Raw genomic sequence first — 20,215 nt, 5'->3', positions numbered from 1 at the left:
TCAGATTAAAAAAAATTGGAGAGGGCTACATTATTGCAGCTAACTCGGCACATGTACTACTTTTTACACCTTTATAAAATAACATTTTTAATTTAAAAAAAATTAATGAGCATGAACTTTTTCTTGATGTACAGAGGGGTCATATACACATGTAATTAAAAATAATACCAGTACACTTCGAAGGAAGATTAGGTACAAACTACAAATCTTCCAGGGTTAATAATACGGGAAGGTATATATACATGTACAGTAGTGTATTACACTGGCCCTCTCACTTTTTTCCCCAACATTACTTTTACTATTAAAAATGTTCACTGAAAGGCTCAATGACATTCCCCTTCCCTAGTTTGTACTAGGGTAAAGTGATACAAGGGAAATGTAGTATTGTATGCCAAAAAATGGTACTGAAAGAAATCGGCAACTGAAAAAAAGTAAGCCTCTTCATTTTATAATAAAATGTTGTAGAAGTCAAGCAAACCAAAATATATAAAACTATTTTTCAATATTGTTTCACTGAGGTGTTATGTGCGAATTTAAAAATAAATTCTATAATTGATAAATATTTTATAGGCGATTAAAAATTTGAATAATTATAAGTTTAAGTTTGATTCGTGATCCTGATGCCTGTACTTATGATAAAACACAATATATTTTTGGTTCACATTCTACTGTTTTGTGATCTATATATATGTGTCTCAGGCTGATACAGGATATGATTATTATAGAAAATTTTAATCTCAATTATATACAGTATATTACTTGATATACAATATTCAAGTAAATGTTAAAATATATCATATAAAATGTACAATAAATTATATCAGCATAAATTCTGTTACCAATAATCCCTATGTGCTGACATTTCAATAAATATACAGGCCTATCTATATGACCTAAAAAATATCAAAGAGATTGCAGACAACCTAAACCGAGTATTTGTCAAATATTGTTCATTGTATACTGAATGTCCTCTGTTGCTTTGTTCAGTTTATTCATCAGACGATCTCTTTTATTATGGAGATATCGAAGGCGATAAGCTTTTGCCTTGTAACCCAGGTAGAACCCCAAGGCAAACGTCAGACCCGCCAAAACCAGGGCCGTGGTGCCAGATACTTCGCGGAGTCTGGCCATACTTTAGGAAAAGTCAGGTCCTTTGATCTACAATATAAAACATGAGACTAAGACTAGTGTATGTTGATATATTATGTTTTAACATGCCTAAGTGAAACACAAACGAAAATGAAAGTAGACGTAAAAGCCTACCATGTATCTACAAAATTTGCGGAATTTGGCACAATTTTATAAGACATTTTAGATCATCGAGTCATACCCTGTCGGAGAATGGGATGAAATTTTAGTCAAATGGATTAATACAAGTGGATTTTACCAAAACTTGTTCACAACAGCTTACTTTCACTTTGTACTCATGACCTGCTACACTGTACTTGGTGGCTCATAATATTTTTTAAAGTCAATGTAAACACAAAACATTGTTTGACTATTTCACTTTATATCCGTTGAATCAATTAAATGAGTCCATACTTACCACTTCTTCGCCAGAAACACTATATCCTTTTCAAACAGATCTACATAAGTCTTCCAATACTGTCCGTGTCTTCTCTCTCTCCGGAAATGCTTCCACTGAATAATAAAACAAAAAAACGTCATCAGATTTACTGCAAATAAATACTATGAAACGGTTGATTGAAAATGCAAAAAAATGTAAAAGATATATATCCTATAAAAAAAAAAAATGCTACCTCCCCGGCGGGGAATCGAACCCCGGTCTCCCGCGTGACAGGCGGGGATACTTACCACTATACTACCGAGGATTGCATACTTACGGTGAAATTAATATTGTTTTGATGAATCAAAAGTTGACTATTACCAAGCCTACTGAAAATTTATTGTTAGGCCTAACTTACGCCATTCTACATTGATTTTGTTGTAAAAAAAAAAAAATAATAATAAACCTGCTCGCCTTATTACCAAGAGTTACTTGGTTTAACTCTTGTGATTTTTTCGCTTAGTTACCGTATATACAGTAGTGATACTGTTTTAGCTCACCTGAGCCAACAAACGTGTGTCGCGCAGCCACTCAGGGTCAAGCTCACCACAATCATAGGTGCTTTGTTTCAGAATGGTGTTTTTCTAGGTTGTCTCTTGTCTAAATAGATTACATGTAATTTATCTATTTTACTTGACAAAAATGCTTGAACACATATGTTATAGTAAACCGGGCCGATATCACATTTCCCTTTCATAGTCCTTATAAATGGTACAAAAAAGTATTTTTGCGTCAGTCAATTTTATTTATGTCTCTTATTGACATGTATATCCGACCGTTCAGTATAGATAATATGACCTTTTATTATACTTTCATGTTAAATACTAAAATCTGATTGGTTTAGACGCAGTTAACAATCCGTTCTATTACCCTCAGCCTTAACAACGCATGTGACAACGGGTAACACAACGGTAATGCCACATGCGTGGATATTATGCGCGTACGGTTCACCGTAGAATTCTCAAAACGTCAGTTGCGCGTTTGAAAGAACTGGAATAAACTTGACGTCACTAAAAGCTTGCGTCCGATGTACTTGAAAACAACAAATGACAGACGAATCATGCGCTTGCGAGTGCAAAAATAATGAAACTTTATATGATAAAAGACTCTTAGAGTATCAAACAAACAATAAAAAGGTCAGTAAATCTTTTTAGAAGTAGCGAGGAGTTTGAAAGCTTTCTAAACGTGAACGTAAAGATGATCGACGATTTTTTTCTTTTTTAATTTTTGTATAATAAACACATATTTTTGCCACCCCTCGGAAAACCATTGTCAACCTCTGCTGACGCGTCGGTTGACAATGGTTTTCCGAGGGGTGGCAGTTTCAACTGTTACCCTCCAAAACAGGCACCATTTATATAATATTGAGGGGTACCCATGCTAGCGTCTCTTATCCGCAACTCCTCCTATACCACTGAATAAAATTGAATGATATACATACATGTACTTTAACAGATTCTTTATTACATAATGCTACTGTACACCTCCTATTTTACTTTTTGAACTAACACTTGTTTTGGATCTCCCAGGGTAAAACAAGGACTTTTTTTATATTAGACATTTAAAATTCAAAAGAAGCGTAAAAGGCTTTTTAAAAAATTCTTTTTGATTAGTATATATATCGGGTAAACTCATCAGGGGAGTTCCTATATGTATAGGGGCCTGCTATACGTACCTGCGGACCTTAATATCTCGATCTATAACATTATGTTTACCTAAGTCCTATAGTAATTATATACTTCTTAGCTCTACATGATAAAATATAGCATTTCTCGATGTTAGCTTTGTAACCCACTGCCTTGTTCCCCTTTACAAACATAAGCAATCACCTTAACCGGTATCACTTATAGTCACGTTTAGTCAAGTGGTTGCATGTTGTTACATTGATCGTCACTCGTGAGACTAGACCCGTGACATAGAAATGTCAGACTTGGACATTGAGATTGGAGAAGATGGTCTGGAGATAGAGGTTAAAGGGAAGGCGTTGTTTTGGATCGTTACGTTCACATTTCTAGCAGGGTTTGCTGTCGGTGTCTATGTAGGATTAAAAGGAGGACATAAAATAGACAAATTGAAGAAACGTTAAATACTTCAATAACAGAGGTCCCATGGATTAATCGAAATGAAGTGATATTTAGGACTGTTTTTATGGAAGCCGAATGATGTGTTGGATATAAAGTGTTAGATGGTATAAACATTGATCTGACATCCTCTGTACAATTTCTGGATTATTTAATCTTCCGGATGTTTAAAAATTGTTTTTAACAATATTTATTAAAGATTTTCAATTTTTAAGATATGATCTGATAAATTTCATAAACTTGATAACAACGCCAATGGCCAAGATAAGTCAAAGGATGAAAAAAAAACCTGCAATAATTGCATGTTCATACTTGAATGTTGTTTTAATAATTATCAACTCGCAGATTCTGATATTTGTATGTATGATAATTGTTTCAGTTTGTTTGTATATCCAGAATACTGCTTTGTCCAACATTGAACAACATTCTTCAGTCATGGTTTTATTTTAATTATATTTCTGTTAATTCGATTTAACAAAAGAAAATGTTTATTCTATACCAGCTGAATGACTTGATTTTTCTACTTCCGTATATACATACAGAAAGGAAACATTTGTGGATTTTATTTAAACCAGGTCCGTAGGACAATATCATTTCAGATAGAACGGTTTGTCTAGGTACTTGATTGATCATGGCTATGAAGTACATAGTTTCCTGCAAGATAAAATGCATGATAAGCAAATTTTAATATTTTAACAATGCAGCAATAAAACAAACACCTTTTTTAAACAAAGAAATAACTAGCGGGGTATTTCAAGTATTTAAATACAAAATTTATACCATTTTAAATATTGTAAAAATCCTCCATCGAGATGATAAAAGAATAATAGAAAGCTTGTACATACCCCAAAATATGGTTTACATTCAACAGTTCTAACAAAGTGCCACTAGGTGTTCGCAGTTCTTGATGTTGTCAGAAAAATCTTATAAAATATTTGATGTGAATATTTATACAATATTTATTTTCGAGTCAAGCAATTTGGTCTCGTCATAATTTTCTGACCTCCACCATCCCTATGACCTTTGGACAAAGGATTCATGTGCTATGGATATCTTTAGAAACAACATTTTACACTCTAGAAATCGAAGTTCCTGGTGTATATAGTTTTGTCCTGTCCGTCGGTATGTCTGTTTATCTATTTGTATGCAAAAACTTAAACATTGCCCGTAAGTTTTAATTGGTTGGAGCTATAGCATATTCCATGTGGGGCTCTCTTTGGGTATCAACATATTTGACCTCTTGACCTTAGATTTTAATTGACCAAATTTTGCAAAAATTTACCCAACATTGACTTTGTCTATAACTTTTGAACAGTTAATTGGTGCTAGCCGCTTTCATACCTCACATGTTATATTGTGATAAGACCTTTTCATAGGTATAAATAATTTTGACCTTGACCTTTGAGTTTGATAATCTTTTTAATAAATTTAATCTTGGACATAATTTTTGAATTTTTATGTATCCCATTGACAAGGCCTTCCTTCCAACAACATTGACGATGGAGTTTGACATACTTTTGAAAAACTTTAACATTGGTCATAACTTTTGAACAGATTCGATATTTTTATGCCCCCCTTCGAAGAAGGGAGGGCATATTGCTTTGCTGCTGTCTGTCGGTCGGTCTGTCGGTCCACTTAGTTTCCGTTCATTTTCTTCGCAACCGCTGCACAAATATATATATATATATACAGATATATCACATGAATATCTAGGTCAAGTTCTGTTTTGGGTACGATCGCACCATTTTTGACAGAGTTATGTCCCTTGGACTCAGAAAAATTCCAATTATTTGCAGTTTCGGTTCATTTTCTTTGCAGAGGTTGCACATACTGACATGAAAATTGGTATACAGATTTTCAGATAAACATCTTTGTCAAATTCAGTTTTGGGTACAATCGCGCCATTTTTGACAGAGTTATGCCCTTTTGGATTTAGAAAAATTCCAATTTGGGGGAGGGGGGCATAAGTGTTTTACAAACATTTCTTGTTAATATAATTTTTTACATGTGTATTTTTTATGACAAGGTCTTTCCCTAAGTACCTTTGATTCGACCCTATGACCTTGGATTTTTACCCACGTTTACAAAATTTTAATCTTGGCAGCAATTTATTAATCAATAGTGCGTGAGCTTTCATATTTTCTTTGGGTAACATCTTTTTTTCATCCCTCGACTTGCATTTATAAATTGAGAAAAATCAACCTTCTCTAAGAGCTGCCACACGGGGACATAAGTGTTTCACAAACACTTCTTGTTTTCTACATATTCCTATGCAGAACTTTGATCCACACTACCAAACCATGATTCGAATATATACTAGTATTACATGTAACGACAATGTCTCAGGACCCCTGACATTGCCAGAATGTACTTCACCTCACAATTTCTGATTTTAGCAAAGTTTGGAAGAATTGAAAACTATATTTGATATTTTGAACAAATTTCATTCAATGAAACAAATTAAGAACTTTTAAACCATGTCATAATTTTTAGGCCTTGATTTTGCATTAATTTTAATATCGAAGTACAGTGTTGCCATGAAGTCTAAAAGTAGAATTTTCTGAGAAATAGATTCCTACATTTTTTTCCCGGAACCCCGGAATTTGCAGAGCAATTATATGTTTATACCAACCCAACTGCAAGTGCCCTTTGACACCCCCCCCCCCCCTTCGAAAGCAAATATTTGTGTTCAGTTGGTATCAAAAGTCAAAGAAATAAACGCCTTACCCCCACCTCTTTTCCCCAAAGAAATAGGTTCACCTCAAAGGTTGTTGTCTTCAAGTAAGGCAAAGTCCCACATTAATCTAATTATCTACAAGTGTACATCCCAAGATGCAACATTTCTGCAGTTTTGATCTGATAGGGTTGGCTATTTCTTGGGAAAAGACTTATCCAAAACTTCAAACTTGTGACTCATCCAGAAAATGTACTCAGTAATTCAAATCCAGCATCTCAGGCAAGTTTTAGAGTGTTCATCTCTTGTTGCATCATCTATAAAAATTTGGATTCAAAAAAACATTAACCTGCACCAAAAACTTGAACCTGCTCCAAAAACATAATCAGGACTTATTATTTTAAAATGGGACCTACACCAAAACATTAACCTGCACCCAAAACTTGAACCTGCTCCAAAAACATAATCAGATCATTCTTTTCCTGATAGTGCAGCAACTGAAAACTTGGCTGGTACAATGAAACACACTAGAAGCATCCTCCTTGCATCTCTGATTCATGTAGGTCCTAGAAGTACTTAAGAGAAAACTGCACCAAACACTTTAACCTACAAAGTGAACACCGACATTGGCACAGAGGGTATCAAACAAGCTCCCCCTAACTTCACCGAGGTGAGCCGAAAAAGAAAGAACTCTTTTTTTCTTCCTTTGAGAGCTAATTCAAAACAAAGTGGTAATGTTTTTACATCAAACTTTTATCATTCATTGATAAAACTTTTCACAGATACTTGATGTTGTTTAACTACTTACACAAAACATTCATCACACACTTATTCATTTCAAGTAACAATATTAAAAGATGACAGATTGTTTATAAATATTCATTGAAACAAAATCATTAAACTGAAAAAATGAGTCGAGAAAACACATCAAAGACTTGCATTCTATATGCCTCTCATAAAGTCAAACATTCTGGATAAACTTTTATTTTAAACATTCAAGTTTTATAAGGGTACATGTATTATGTTTGGGAACTAAAAGGAATGTAAACAATCACTCTAAATAAACCCATAGTACAAAAATAGCTATTTTATAATTCCTTTTTAAAATTTCACTGGCAATTTCTGCTATTTTCAAAGTTCTAGAAAATATTAAGTGCCGAACAATATTGCATAAAATTCTTTTGGAATTTTTTGTCAAAGAAAGTTTTCATTTCTAAAAATGTCATTTTGAAGAGTGAAATTGCAACTTCAACCTGCAGAAATTACCAGTTAAAGTGTTGTATATAAAGAGAAATAAATAATCTAAACCCTGAACAACCAAACAGTAATGATTACACATCAAAAAAAAAAAAATAATAAAGAAGCAGTACATGTAGTTCTTATACATATACATGTATTTACACAGAGATCAGTCCAGGCCTCTTTATTCTACAATATGTTAAACCTGGTAATATTGTTAGATAAAACTTGCATTAATTTTCTATCATTATATCTTCATAACTTATGAAAAGTTTAAGAATATTCAATCCTACTATGCACTTAAACTTTAAAACAAGCAACTTTTATCAGGGTTGATAAATATTGCAATTTTTAAACTGAAAAATTGATCATCCTGGCTAGCAAGTATTTCAGCACATTTCACACAATGAGTGAAAATTACGAGGACTGATTAAAATATGCAAATAACAAAACTTAATCTTCTGTGATTTACATTCAACAAAAGTGATTCTAGTATGTGAAACTTTCATCAAATATTGTTAAAATACATCATATGTACATGTTTTGAATGGGAACACCTTTGGTTCATCATAGAACATACACACTCTCACAAAAGATCACTATGCACATTTTCAAACTTGTGAATAAACTTACACTTCTTTCAACATGTTTATTTACATGTAGTTGCCTCATCATAGATCAAAATGAAACATTTTTAATGTCACATAATTTGACAATTTTAAATCGCAAAAACTTTCTCATAATTTTGGAGTAGGCAAAAATAATTTATTAAAGCTAATTTCGAGGGAGAAAAAAAAAGATTAAAAAAAATCATTTTCAATCAATAATTAAATATTCTTTATTCCAATTACAAAATTTAACATCTAAAATAGATATAAATTACTATATAAACCAATCCCAAAAATAAGAATTTGCTCTTGAATTTTAGTAAAAAATGACCCCAGAAGCAAAATAAATAAAAATGTTCCTAATAGTCCTATATTGTTGTGTGTTCATTCAATGAGTTTCTTGGCCTTGAAAAATCTCCTCAGATAGAGCACCTGCCATGTAGCTAGTCCAAGTAGACAGCACATTGAAAAGATACTGAAGTACATCACACGGGAGTGGGTGGATTCTGAAATCAGATCAAGATTATTTTAAAACAAGGTGTGGCGAAATTGTATCTACATATAGACTTTGGCAGAAAACATTAGTTATAGTCTGGGACAGATGAAAGCTGTCAAGTCTGTAAATTATTATTTAAGTTTATACAGTGTACTTGATTATTTTCTTGGTGAATAATGAGTTTGTCATAAGCCTGAATTCAATATATCTGTGTCCACTATAAAGGCTCAAACATTAAAATACATGTGTTTCCTATGTATTAATATCAATTTTACTATAATTATATCTATACCCTATGTAGACATATGGGTGTTAGATATGTAAAGCATTATCTACTTAATTTGTATTACAGCAAAAAATACTTTTCAAGGCTACAAAATTAGCTCCAGCCCAAATACCAGCTGGAATTGCAGACATTTACCATTAGTGTCTCTCATCATTTTTTCTCTGGCTTTCATGTACTCAAAATCATCTACAATAGACTTTGATAAATCTTCTAATCGTCTCAACTCTACTTCCAATGGTTTCAGCTTTTCTGCTTTAGCTAGCTGCAACATAAATTCATAAGGTAAATGAAGAAAGGCCTATTAGAACATTAGTTCACACATTTTTGTGTAGCCTACAGAGCAGAAGAATTTTTCGTTTGTTTGAAAGTGTAAAATAGTAGTAATTCAAAATTTTTACCAGATTTATTGCATTATGTTTCTCATAATCCTATTGTATTTTTACCGGTAAATGGTAATGTAAATCTTTATCATTTTTATTTGTGATAATACATTTTATCTATCAGTATTTACCTCATCATAGCTCTTAGCTTCTACTCCATGTTTCATGTCCAAGGAAACCTCTCTATCTGGACTCTGGCCACCTTAAACATACAAAGAAAATTTGTAAGAAAGTATACTTACATAAAATGAACAGATCTGGGCTTCTTATGTTCACATATTTACTATAATTATATACCTTAATATTGAAAATTTGAAATTTTTGTATTAACGAATTTGTTAATTTTTTTTTTTTGGATGTTACAAATTATAGATACAGTAAATTTACAGGTCCCTAGGACTTGGATTTAAAGGAGTTTTACTGTAAATTTTATCATGTACATATATTCCATAATTAATCTTGTTCATATAAATAGCTAGCCATAAGTTATATAACAAGTACTTACCACCTGGCATTCTATTGTTAAAGCAGATTTCAAACATGTCATACTCCTCTGTTGTGAAAGCAAACTTTCCTTTCTTTGCATCATCTTTCTGATAAAGAATATGGCCCTTGGAATCTGTCACCTAAAACATACAATTTAATAATGTTAAAGTGGTTATATTGAAGGAATGAAAGTTTGACAACTTCTGTAAATTAGAAAAATGGCGAGTGGAAACTTTGACGATTTACTAGTATCTAACAGTGCCCTTTTACAGGAATGCAAAAGTTAATGAGTGAAAACTTTGATGATAATTAAAAATCCGTCAAATTTGTCAACATTTTCACATCATCCAAGTTTCACAAGGGACAGACAAATAGAATTTTGCAGTACTTGCCCTCGGACAGGTTACCATTGTAAAACTACTTGTCCTACCAAAAAACATGCTTGTCCCCCCTTTTTCTTAAATTATACAGTAATGAAGCATTGATATAAAATTATTTCTTGAGCAGTGTTGAGTGAGACACTTAAACACTACAGTAAGACCATCCTAGATTTAAAATCACGAAATTCTTCCACAGATAAATTTAGAGAGAAATGTTGTATTTTAAGGGGTATTCTTTCTCAAAATTCTGCAATAAGATACACCTTTTTTTAAATTAATGTTGTATTTATTTAATGGAAAAGGTGAAGATATCGGACAGTGATCAATCTCATAAAACCTAAAAACAACACAAATCTGTGAACAGAACACTACTGCATGTAATATCGATTAAGAGATCATGGCAGAGTGCTTGCCAGGGAACAGCAATCAACAACAATTTTAACACCACAAGCATCTGTATTCACAGTAATAATTTAATATTTTGACAATAAATGTCTAAACTCTCATACACCGTTTTTGACGACATCGATAACTTCATGTTTTACGACATCTGCATATTTTAACATGGGTAAATTCTAGAGGATTCCAACCATTCGATGTTTGTATGTACAGCTGATGCAGTGGTTAACAGCAGCGAAAACAGGTGCTTTGCTGTGATTTATACTTTAAAAGCGATAACACAAAAAAATATTTGAGTATCGTACAAGATCTTTTTTTGTTAATTGGAAAATCACTTGTCCGCGGGCTGGCACCTGTTATCAAATACTTGCCCGCCAACAAAAAATTGTTGTCCCGGACGTCGGGCAATGCTATTTGTCTAGCCCTGTTTCAACTTTTACAGTATTACGATATATACCAGATATTAGTGTAACAAATAAAAGAACTGAAGAAAAAAACTATTTCCTTTCTAAAAGCTTGGCAACATATATTTAACAGGAAAAAGTGTCCACCATGAATACTTAGCAAATTGTGTCTCACCGCAAACATTGTTGTTGCAGTAACAAGACATTCCAAGAAAAAGATAAAATCCTCTTGATTTTAATTGATGTATATAACAGATAAATAGTAAATTTAACTTGTTTGATTTAAATTCGCAGTGTTCAGACTTTGATTTGGTAATGCAAAAATACAGAAAACTCCATGTGATGGCAGAGTCTGTACCTAGCAAATGGCACATGTGGTTTGATCAGTACAAATTAGTTTAAAACTGAATAAGTAGCTGTGTTCGCTTTAACAAAGGCAGCATCATTATATTACATTTACAGTTTTATGAACATGAGGCTAGCTACAAATGACCTTATTGTGAAAAATTTTAAAGTAAACAATATTCATTGCACTGTTAAAGTTTAGTGTTTACATTTAAAAACAGTTGAAACTATTACTGTTCCTAAAGGAATTTAACCAATTCTCAAACATTTTACACGTAGATTCACTCTTGAATAGTTAGATATATAATATATCTGTACCAGAAGCTGTGTTTTGTGACCTGGCACATCTGAGAGTTGATATTCGCCGGTTACCAAAACATCTTTATGAATCTCTTCTTTAAGGCATTTCTTTTGATTTGCGCCCAAGTGAAACATGAGCGAATCTACTGAAACAACTGTCAAAACAATCAAAACGGACAATACATGCAATACATCCATCTTGCACAAAAGTCTCGATAAAACTCTGAATATGGTCACTCGTATTAGCACGTTTGCTTGCTAACGTGGCATTCGTGAGTTTTCGTTAAAATCCGGAAAATAACTTCCGGTTTAGTTGCATTCGCTTGAACGCGTTCGTTTGATTTTCGTACAGTTTTTAGTCTAAATAATATTGAATCGATTTCCTTTTCTAAAATTATAATTTGTCAGCTTTGTTTATAAAAAGTCATCTATAGCGGTTGAAAAATAGAACAAATATATAAGTGGGTAATCTTTGTGGGCTATCGAATTTAAAAAGTATAACTTATCTAAAAACAAGATCCCATAGACGCTTCAAGGAAAGAAGGAAATGTATTAAGATTCAAGAAGTAAACTAACATTGAACAGAATGTCATCGAAAGGAAAGTATGTAGTGAAAAATTATTTTCCCTTATAATAGAAACGTGAGGAACGTAATATATTATAATGTTCGAAAATTTGTTTGAATTAAATCGCTATTGTAATTTTAAATTTACCTTAAAATCTAGCAAAAACTGCCAACTTTAGAATTATCTGACTATGGGTAACGGGATGTTTCGCACCTATGCATGGTTCGTGCTACGATGTTTCGCACCGATTCCGTTTCGCGCTAAGATGGTTCGCCCCGCATTGTTGTACAAACTGTTAAACATGTGCTAGCCTACTGAAATTCGTTGAACAAAATTTTAGATTTTAAACATGTTACATGATGTAAATTTTGATATTTTTAGAAACATTTTTTTTCATTCAAGATTATATTTGTTGCAGAGACATAATTATTTATGTCTGCGTTTGAAGTAAACATATAGATATATAATATGTTTTACGGTGTGACCGTTGGGGCGAGCGCAGTTGTACCATCAAAAACACTTGAGATCAGCCATTTCGAACGTCAAGCCGCACGAAGGAAATCTACTAGCTGTGACGTCATACGACGTCACAAAGCTCGTCGGAAAGCTTACGGAGACAGCTATTTTCTGATTTGAAACTATAGAACTAGTGCAATTTTTGTCGAAAAACATTGCAGAGTTATTTCTTGTTTCTTTGAAAGATTTCTACAAACTGAAAGCCTGCATTACGTTATTATTTATTTATTTATTCGGCAATATTCACGCAAAGGACATTGGGTAGTGTAGGAATTCTGGGAATGTTGCACAAAGAAATTTGGCTGACGTATGTAAATTTTGAATCCGAATTTCCTTTGTTCTTACACGTTATATTTGTTGCTCGCTTTATTTATGTCGCTTTGCGAAACATCGATATATATAATTAATATATATATGAATTATTTTAACACCACGCTAATTATAATACCACCATCTAAGTAAGTAATTTGCTGGTTTTGACTAGCAACACGTCATTTAATAAATTCTCACCTTCTGATCTCCAACTAATTACAATAATTGAATTAAATCCTCATGGAATTTGATGAACTCGACCCGTAAACATTGGCAGTGAATATTATTAAGTTTTGCAATGGAACACACAACATCTGTATATGTACCGGGTATATCTTATAATTGATAAATTTTTAAATTTTGTTATAATTGGGTTCACGATCAGCATGCCGCACTTATTTAATGTCCGAAACCAGACTGTCATGTAAAAAATTATTGATTTCCTTGGTAGCTTTATATTGACAAAATAGATAGAATAATCTATCATTAAAATGATAAATGTCCTACGGACCCAGTTAAACAACAGAATGCACTTTGTGTATTGGCCGCAAAGTAGCAAGGAAATAAAAATAACTCAAACTTAATACAACTCAGTGTTTTCCCTTTATTTCAAAGTATTATAATTTGCAGCTAACTGTAAAGTTTCACTTTACGTCACGATCTAGTTGACAGCTGCGCTCAGATAAATTGTACACGCCTCTTAACCGCAAGCTTTACAACTGGAACTTTGTTCTTATCCCTGATTGGTTGCTTGTGCAACAGACTATTTCCATGTCAATGTTGATAATTTGAGTTGACCGATCACGTGAATTGTTTACGCTGGATGCATCTGACGAAAAAGATCGTGATGTAATGTGAAACTTTACAGTTAGCTGCAAACTATAATAAAGGGTTAGAGATCAGTTGTAACAGGCTAGGGGCAGAGGTTTAGGAACAGAATCTCTATAGACCTTACAACAAATTTTTATTTCAAAGCAGCATTTTTGTCAATTGAAGTGGTCAATTTTGCCGGTAGCCGGTTCTTAGGGAAAACACTGACAAATGTCATATTCTATGAAAGAAAGTTCTGTGTAAATATGAAGCAATAAAAACCGTTGAGAAAATAAGTTGAATTTTCGTCTTAATGTTGATAATTTTTTAATAGGTTTAAAGCATACAATTTATTACAAAACTTCAAGAAGGTTTGTTTCAATTAATTTGGTAGTTATTTAACCCAAATCCTTAAAGTTTTATATTTTCAAAATAGTTTTGGAGAGATTTTGCAATTCTTTGCTACATCGAGAGTATATGGGAGGCATTCTAGCTGTGGTGAGGGGTTGTCCCAAGACATGTACTGTGAAATCACCGATTTTCATGGGGGGTTCATTTTCGTTGTTTTCGGGGTCTGACGAGACCCACGAATTCATATCCACCACGAAATGTAAAATGTTACATACATAAGTAATCATAAATTCTTGATCCACGAAATCAAATCCACACAAACTAAGATATTTTCTTCAAACCATGAAAATTTGACCCCACAAAAATATGTGATTTTACAGTATTGCTTATGCAATACTCTCCAAGTGCTTGTTTGTATTGAATTTAACCAGACAAATCTTCACAAATAAGAGAATAATTTATTCAAAGTTGTATATCTGTTGTTAATAAAACAAAATTATTCTACGCAAGAGGTGTTACATGTAAGACAATAATTTTTATATTTCTTCAAATGTATCCAATGGCATATGCATATCATCCTCACACGGAATCAATATTCATGATATATTGTCCCAGCCCAACCTCAAGTTCATGTGCCATATAAATAATAGGTACTATCTGGATTTTTATGCAAACATTGTGTTCAAAACTTAAAGCTTTTGAATTTACATTTCTTATAATTAATTTAAAACTTATTTGAATTTGAAGATCACCAGATTTTACCATAAGACATTAAAATGTATATTTTGTACATATAAACCTAATATGTTATCTTTACAGGACTGTCTTGGTATTATTAGAAAGTTTAGCAGGGACAAAACATAAATATGTACGCTTACGGCCACGTATTGATGGACCAGGAGAGGCTGTACTGTTTGATCCATTAGGTAATATTTACAAATTGTTTCTTTTTAAATGTTATCAAGATTTCAACCAGGTTTTTAACATTCAATACCTTTGTGATGTATCTGACCTCCTCATATGATGTACATATAAATATATACCTGGATTGAAAACATATATTATACTAGTAAAAGATCATCTTTTAAATAATGTTTGCTTGTCCTCTCCAGACTAAAGGTAAAAAAAAGTTTTGTTGGCAGGTAGGTGGGTGAAAAATTTGTTTTTAATCTTAAAATATTTGTCGACAGAATGAAAATAAAATTCAGGAGTAACAAAAGTATTGTGGTCTGGAAGGTTCAAAAACAGTTTTGAGTTGCATCATTCTTATTTCTAGCCATTTGGTAAGGAGAGTACAAACAAACTTTTTTTTTAAACATGAACTAATGATGTTCATATAAAACCATTTTTTTTTTATTTAATTTTTAATCTTTTACAGTGAGAGAAAATGTGTTATATAAGGAAATAAAGAAAATCAAGACACTAAAGGATAAGAAGAGAGAAAAAAGTGGATCTAAAAGATAAAATGTGAAAATGAACATAGAAATTGTGATATATATGAATGTTGTGTTTATAATACATGTATTTGCAAACACATCAACTGATTTGTGAAGTGGACTTAACAAGATGACTGTAAAGAGGAGGACTGATATGCATTGAGCAGAGTATGTCTATTTACACTGCCTAATAAACATTGAATCTACAAAAAAATGTGTAATGGGGTATAATTTGTTTGTATTGTTCATAAAATTCAGTAATTATCCATTACTGTAAAATGTCAATAGTGAGTTAGTTTCATCCTCACACTTCTCTTTAATAAATCCAGTCATAATGTCAATTAGTTTATCCTTACAATGAAAATCTTATGATAAAAAACTGTGTCTTATTACTGTGATTGATCCCCCCCCCCAACAACAAAAATTAAAATGATTGAAATCTTAAAATAAAACAAAGACCCCCAGATATCCAGGGTGTCATATGCCTGTGAGGAGTTAACAGAGAATATCTTTTTTGTGTGTTGTGCATACTACTGTCAGTATTGAGATGAAATAATAAAACCAGAATAAAGCTACAGTTTCTCCTTTATATTGACCCCTTGAATTCTGTCAGTGCAGAGCACTGTAATGCTTCAAAATAATTTTGTAATGGTTCAAAATAAGGAAGTTAAAAATACTTAAGAAATAGCGGTTGAGACTGCTAAATAACGAATACTTCGTTTTTGTAATACATGTATGTTTTTCATGATATTAACAAACTATATTAATAACTTCCTAAAGCAAATCAGTAAATATGTAATAGAAATCTAAGAGTACATGTATTCCGCAAAAGTACCAATACCGAGATGTAATCTCCGATATCTCCCACAGGCACCTGAAGTGACCCCCCTTTTTTTAATGAAAAAAAAATGTAAGAGTGTAAAATATCTCAAAAATATAAAATTTCCCCGTCAAATATTTTTATTATACCGAATAGGGCCATTCTTTAAAATTGAGATAAGTACAATCTGCTTGCATATAACGACATATAGATGTGTTTGACGGGGAAATTTTATATTTTTAGGGGTATTATCCATACTTCAGGTGCCTGTGATATCTCCCACAGAAGTTATTTGTCAGTAGTAAAATCAACGTACGTTTTATTCTTCTTAAAATATATTTTCAGAACTAGGTTATCAAAATAATGTTTGAATAATCAGGCGCCGATCCAGGAATTTTTTCCAGGGGGGTCCACCCCAGTCAAAAAAAATTTCCAACCCAGACATTTCTTGACAACAAATTCCAGGGGTCCGGACCTCCCTCCCCCCCCCCCCCTCCCTCCTGTAGATCCGCGCATGGAATAATGATTTATGATACTAGGCAATAAAATGGTCTGATATGATTGATGTTGACATCTGAGAAAACTTACTGCTAAACTGGAAAATAATTCGGAGGGGGCCCACGCCCCTTTTGCAGCTGTGCAAATTAATATTAAAGAAACACCTCCCCCAAAACTACAATGTGATTCGAACACTTTCCTCTTTATATTTATATAGAATGTCCGTTTTAAGAGCCTCTTGCAAACCACTAGGTCACTCAGTCACACATTCATAGTAACTTAGAAAGCATATACAGTTCTCCACAATTAGCAGGCGTATTTGGACTTGTATTTCATATAACCAGTCCATAAGTAAGTTATTGAGTTAACTTAATTTTTTATGTAGATAGGATCTTCGTACCACATTTTTGCAAGACTCTTAAAGTAAAAAAGAAAAAAAAATTGCCTTTCGTCATTCGTTCTAAAAAAAAAAGTAGGATGACCCACTCTTCTTTTAAAATGTAGATATTGTGAAAATTAATTGAGCCTCCTGCCATTTTGTTGGGTTAATCAAGGCATTAGCAATGTATGCAAATGTTAATAAGAATTACATAAATTCATCAAAAAATGAATTTGTGAAAAACAGATTTGTTAATATTTTATCTTTCATTAACATGTAGGCATAGGGCTCGGCTTATCTCCCAGTTTCCTTATTTCGGAAAAAAATAATAAAAAAAAATTACATGATTTCATGCATTATAATATTGAGAGCTTTACTTTTATACTTAATCACACATTAAATATGATTTATAAAAGATAGGCATCCTGGTTCACCCATCTTCTTTGGAAGTTTATAAGGAAGGGGACTTATAGACCGAAATGCTTACCTGATTAATGTATATCACTAAATTTTCACAAAATCGTGATTTTTGCAAGACATCTGGGGGTGTATGTAAGCAAGACAAGCCGTCTATTTTATATTCAAATCTTTAAAGATGTGAGAATAAAAACTTGGGAGCAATGATTTAAAAAGTATTTTGGAACATAAAGTAAAATACGGTGAAATGTTAAAAACAGTGAATGATGGTATCCGAATTGGCTGTGGACACTGGGGGAAACAATGGGATTCGAATCGGACACTTGCCAAGCGATATTGAGAGGATTCGAATCGGACGTGGATACATGTAAACTTGACATATACGACGATTTTGATATGTCAAAAATAAGATTATGCAAGGTTAAATTGTGTTAGTAGGCAGATCCGATATTTTATTCGCCCTTGTTCTTCGCAAGATCCACCTGTCGATTCAGTGTAGTTTCTAGAGTTATTTCCCGTTGTAAGTGTCAACAACGAAAAAGAACTCGACCAAAAACGGAGCTGAGGTGCGCCGACGCCTGTGACAAATAGGACGTTTCTGTAACCTGACGAGATAATGGAATACACATGAGAGCTTCCAGTTTTTGTCCTGCTTAAGCAAATCAGAGGTTCGTATTGTGTTTCGAGGCTTTACTGTAATAACTTGTGCAGATTAGTCAACAGTTCAACACACTGTTCAACTACAATGGCCTGACTAAGTGACTGTACAATGTACATGTTTAAACTATTGTGACAGTATCTTCTGCAGTTACTTTCTCTCAGATTTGAAATTGATGTAAAACGTAAATACTTTTAAATCCTTTAGCACTAAGCACAACTGTTGTTTTTGCCGATAGTAATGGGTTCAGTTAGTAAATAACAAGATAAGGAAGTCCTCTTTTTACAGTGTGCGATGGGTGACTGTGGATTACTGTGGAGTGTCATGTGGGCCGTGATTCTGATCGTGTTTGGATGGCCGATTGGACTGATCTGTGCGTTATTTTATTGTCTCCTAAGCCCGTGTGCTGCCTGTTGTCAAAGCTGTGCAGAACTGATAAACTTGCTGGACCGTGGTGTGAAATTACCCTTGACGTGCTCTCAAAATATGGTGACTGGAAAATCAATGTGCTAATTTTTTCCTCGTGTTATAGACTGTGACGGTTTTATTTGAAAGGATGCTTACTTTTATTATTATTATTTAAAAAAATATATCTATAGAACTATCTAAACTCAATATGGAATGTATTGCATAATGGTTGCAAACCAGAGACTCATACGAGATGCATGTACTGGATGAAATCATTTGTAATTTAAAAGGATTCTAGAATGTGTATTAATTGACAAGCAGATGACACCTGCCATATAAAAATTTACACACTCAACTTGTTTTCATGCTATAGGCCAAAAGGTACATCAAATAACTCATCCAAGGCCAGGCTAGGTGTATGCATCAGTCCTAGGATTATCTGACAGGCCATTTGTCTACAATATTTTTATAAGTTATCTTGTACTAATAAAGTAACAGTCTTATGCTACCCCTGATTACAGGCACCTGCAACTTTTTTAAAAGTTTAAAATAAAGCCCAAGAATTACATATTTTTACAGTAAAATACAGATATTGTATATTCAAGAATCTTGTCATACAGTGGAAATCTGGAATGTTGTTTTATCCTGTAATGTGTGCGGGAGGGGACAATTTTGCATACAATCATTATAATTGAAAAATCTTCGGGTGCCTGCACTTTGGTATATGCATCCCTAAATATGTCATTAAATTATAACTACACTTTAAAAATGAATAAAGTTTTGCCGGTTCCATTAGAATATCTGTTGTCTCTGTTTGAGATGCATTGTACCTATGGGTTGGAGATAACACAAGAATAAATAAGCTAGATGTATAGCTAGATTTCTAGTTTAGATATTTTATTTCTACTATAAAATACTGACTCTTTTAACAGACGAAGTAAAATCTGATTTGCATTTAAAAATCAAATTATGTGTATGATATAAAACAAAATATAAAAAAAAGTTGCTAAAAATAAATTTCAAGAAAAGTTAAGATGCTATGATACAATGTATAATGAACATTTATGTTTTTTTAAATACAGCCTACAGAATTGAGGGGGAAAATGATGCAATACAAATATACATGTATATGCTTACTGGGGAAAAATGTACAACTTTTGATGATGAAATACCAGCAGAACTAACTCAGACATGACATACATTGTATTATTTGTGGGATAATACTGGTAAAGTTCACTTTTCAGGATGATATTACATACATTACAACAGCAATAAACAGAAGTTAAATAAACCTGATTTCATAATGTGAGCAGAATGCAGTCTTAAACATCAAGGGATACATGCAGACAGATACAATATTTACAGCAAATAGATACAATATGATACACATTCAAATACA

At 32.7% G+C, this 20,215-nt stretch overlaps 1 protein-coding gene, 3 long non-coding RNA genes and 1 other non-coding gene across 6 annotated transcripts; 2 read left to right on the top strand and 3 right to left on the bottom strand.

Annotated features, from left to right (window-relative positions):
* Positions 1-551: 551 nt before the first annotated feature.
* Positions 552-2,086, bottom strand: LOC134264033 (uncharacterized). 2 transcript variants are annotated; one of them, XR_009991438.1, is made up of 3 exons: positions 2,068-2,086; positions 1,547-1,641; positions 552-1,158 (listed from the first exon to the last, which is right to left on the bottom strand). It is a non-coding gene; the product is annotated as an uncharacterized LOC134264033 (long non-coding RNA). The 2 variants fall into 2 exon arrangements; XR_009991437.1 differs by lacking the exon at positions 2,068-2,086 and adding an exon at positions 1,761-1,792.
* Positions 1,761-1,832, bottom strand: Trnad-guc (transfer RNA aspartic acid (anticodon GUC)). Its single transcript has one exon. It is a non-coding gene; the product is annotated as a tRNA-Asp (tRNA).
* A 4,968-nt stretch (positions 2,087-7,054) lies between the features above and the next one.
* On the bottom strand, positions 7,055-11,945 carry LOC134264024 (transmembrane emp24 domain-containing protein 10-like). The gene is made up of 5 exons (XM_062746319.1): positions 11,664-11,945; positions 9,837-9,957; positions 9,463-9,533; positions 9,087-9,213; positions 7,055-8,675 (listed from the first exon to the last, which is right to left on the bottom strand). Exons 1-5 carry the CDS (start codon positions 11,841-11,843, stop codon positions 8,554-8,556), a joined length of 621 nt encoding a protein of 206 aa, XP_062602303.1. The 5' UTR covers positions 11,844-11,945; the 3' UTR covers positions 7,055-8,553.
* A 213-nt stretch (positions 11,946-12,158) lies between these two features.
* On the top strand, positions 12,159-16,000 carry LOC134264020 (uncharacterized). Its single transcript, XR_009991434.1, has 3 exons — positions 12,159-12,248; positions 15,020-15,126; positions 15,579-16,000. It is a non-coding gene; the product is annotated as an uncharacterized LOC134264020 (long non-coding RNA).
* A 2,203-nt stretch (positions 16,001-18,203) lies between these two features.
* On the top strand, positions 18,204-19,171 carry LOC134264023 (uncharacterized). Its single transcript, XR_009991436.1, has 2 exons — positions 18,204-18,418; positions 18,697-19,171. It is a non-coding gene; the product is annotated as an uncharacterized LOC134264023 (long non-coding RNA).
* The last annotated feature ends 1,044 nt before the right edge of the window (positions 19,172-20,215 follow it).

Source organism: Saccostrea cucullata, unplaced genomic scaffold (assembly GCF_032062105.1).
Source record: "Saccostrea cucullata isolate Sc308-1 unplaced genomic scaffold, CSIRO_AGI_Scuc_v1 ctg339, whole genome shotgun sequence".
Lineage (NCBI taxonomy): Eukaryota > Metazoa > Mollusca > Bivalvia > Ostreida > Ostreidae > Saccostrea > Saccostrea cuccullata.
The sequence above is the reverse complement of the archived record's forward strand: the minus strand, read 5'-3'. Positions and strand labels throughout refer to the sequence as shown.

Excerpts from the sequence above, each read along its gene's own strand:
- LOC134264024 (XM_062746319.1), bottom strand. The coding sequence starts at position 11,843 with ATGGATGTATTGCATGTATTGTCCGTTTTGATTGTTTTGACAGTTGTT. Across the intron at positions 9,958-11,663 it reads GTCACAAAACACAGCTTCTG|GTGACAGATTCCAAGGGCCA; the intron begins GTACAGATATAT and ends TGTATGTTTTAG. Across the intron at positions 9,214-9,462 it reads AAGCTAAGAGCTATGATGAG|CTAGCTAAAGCAGAAAAGCT; the intron begins GTAAATACTGAT and ends TTTATGTTGCAG.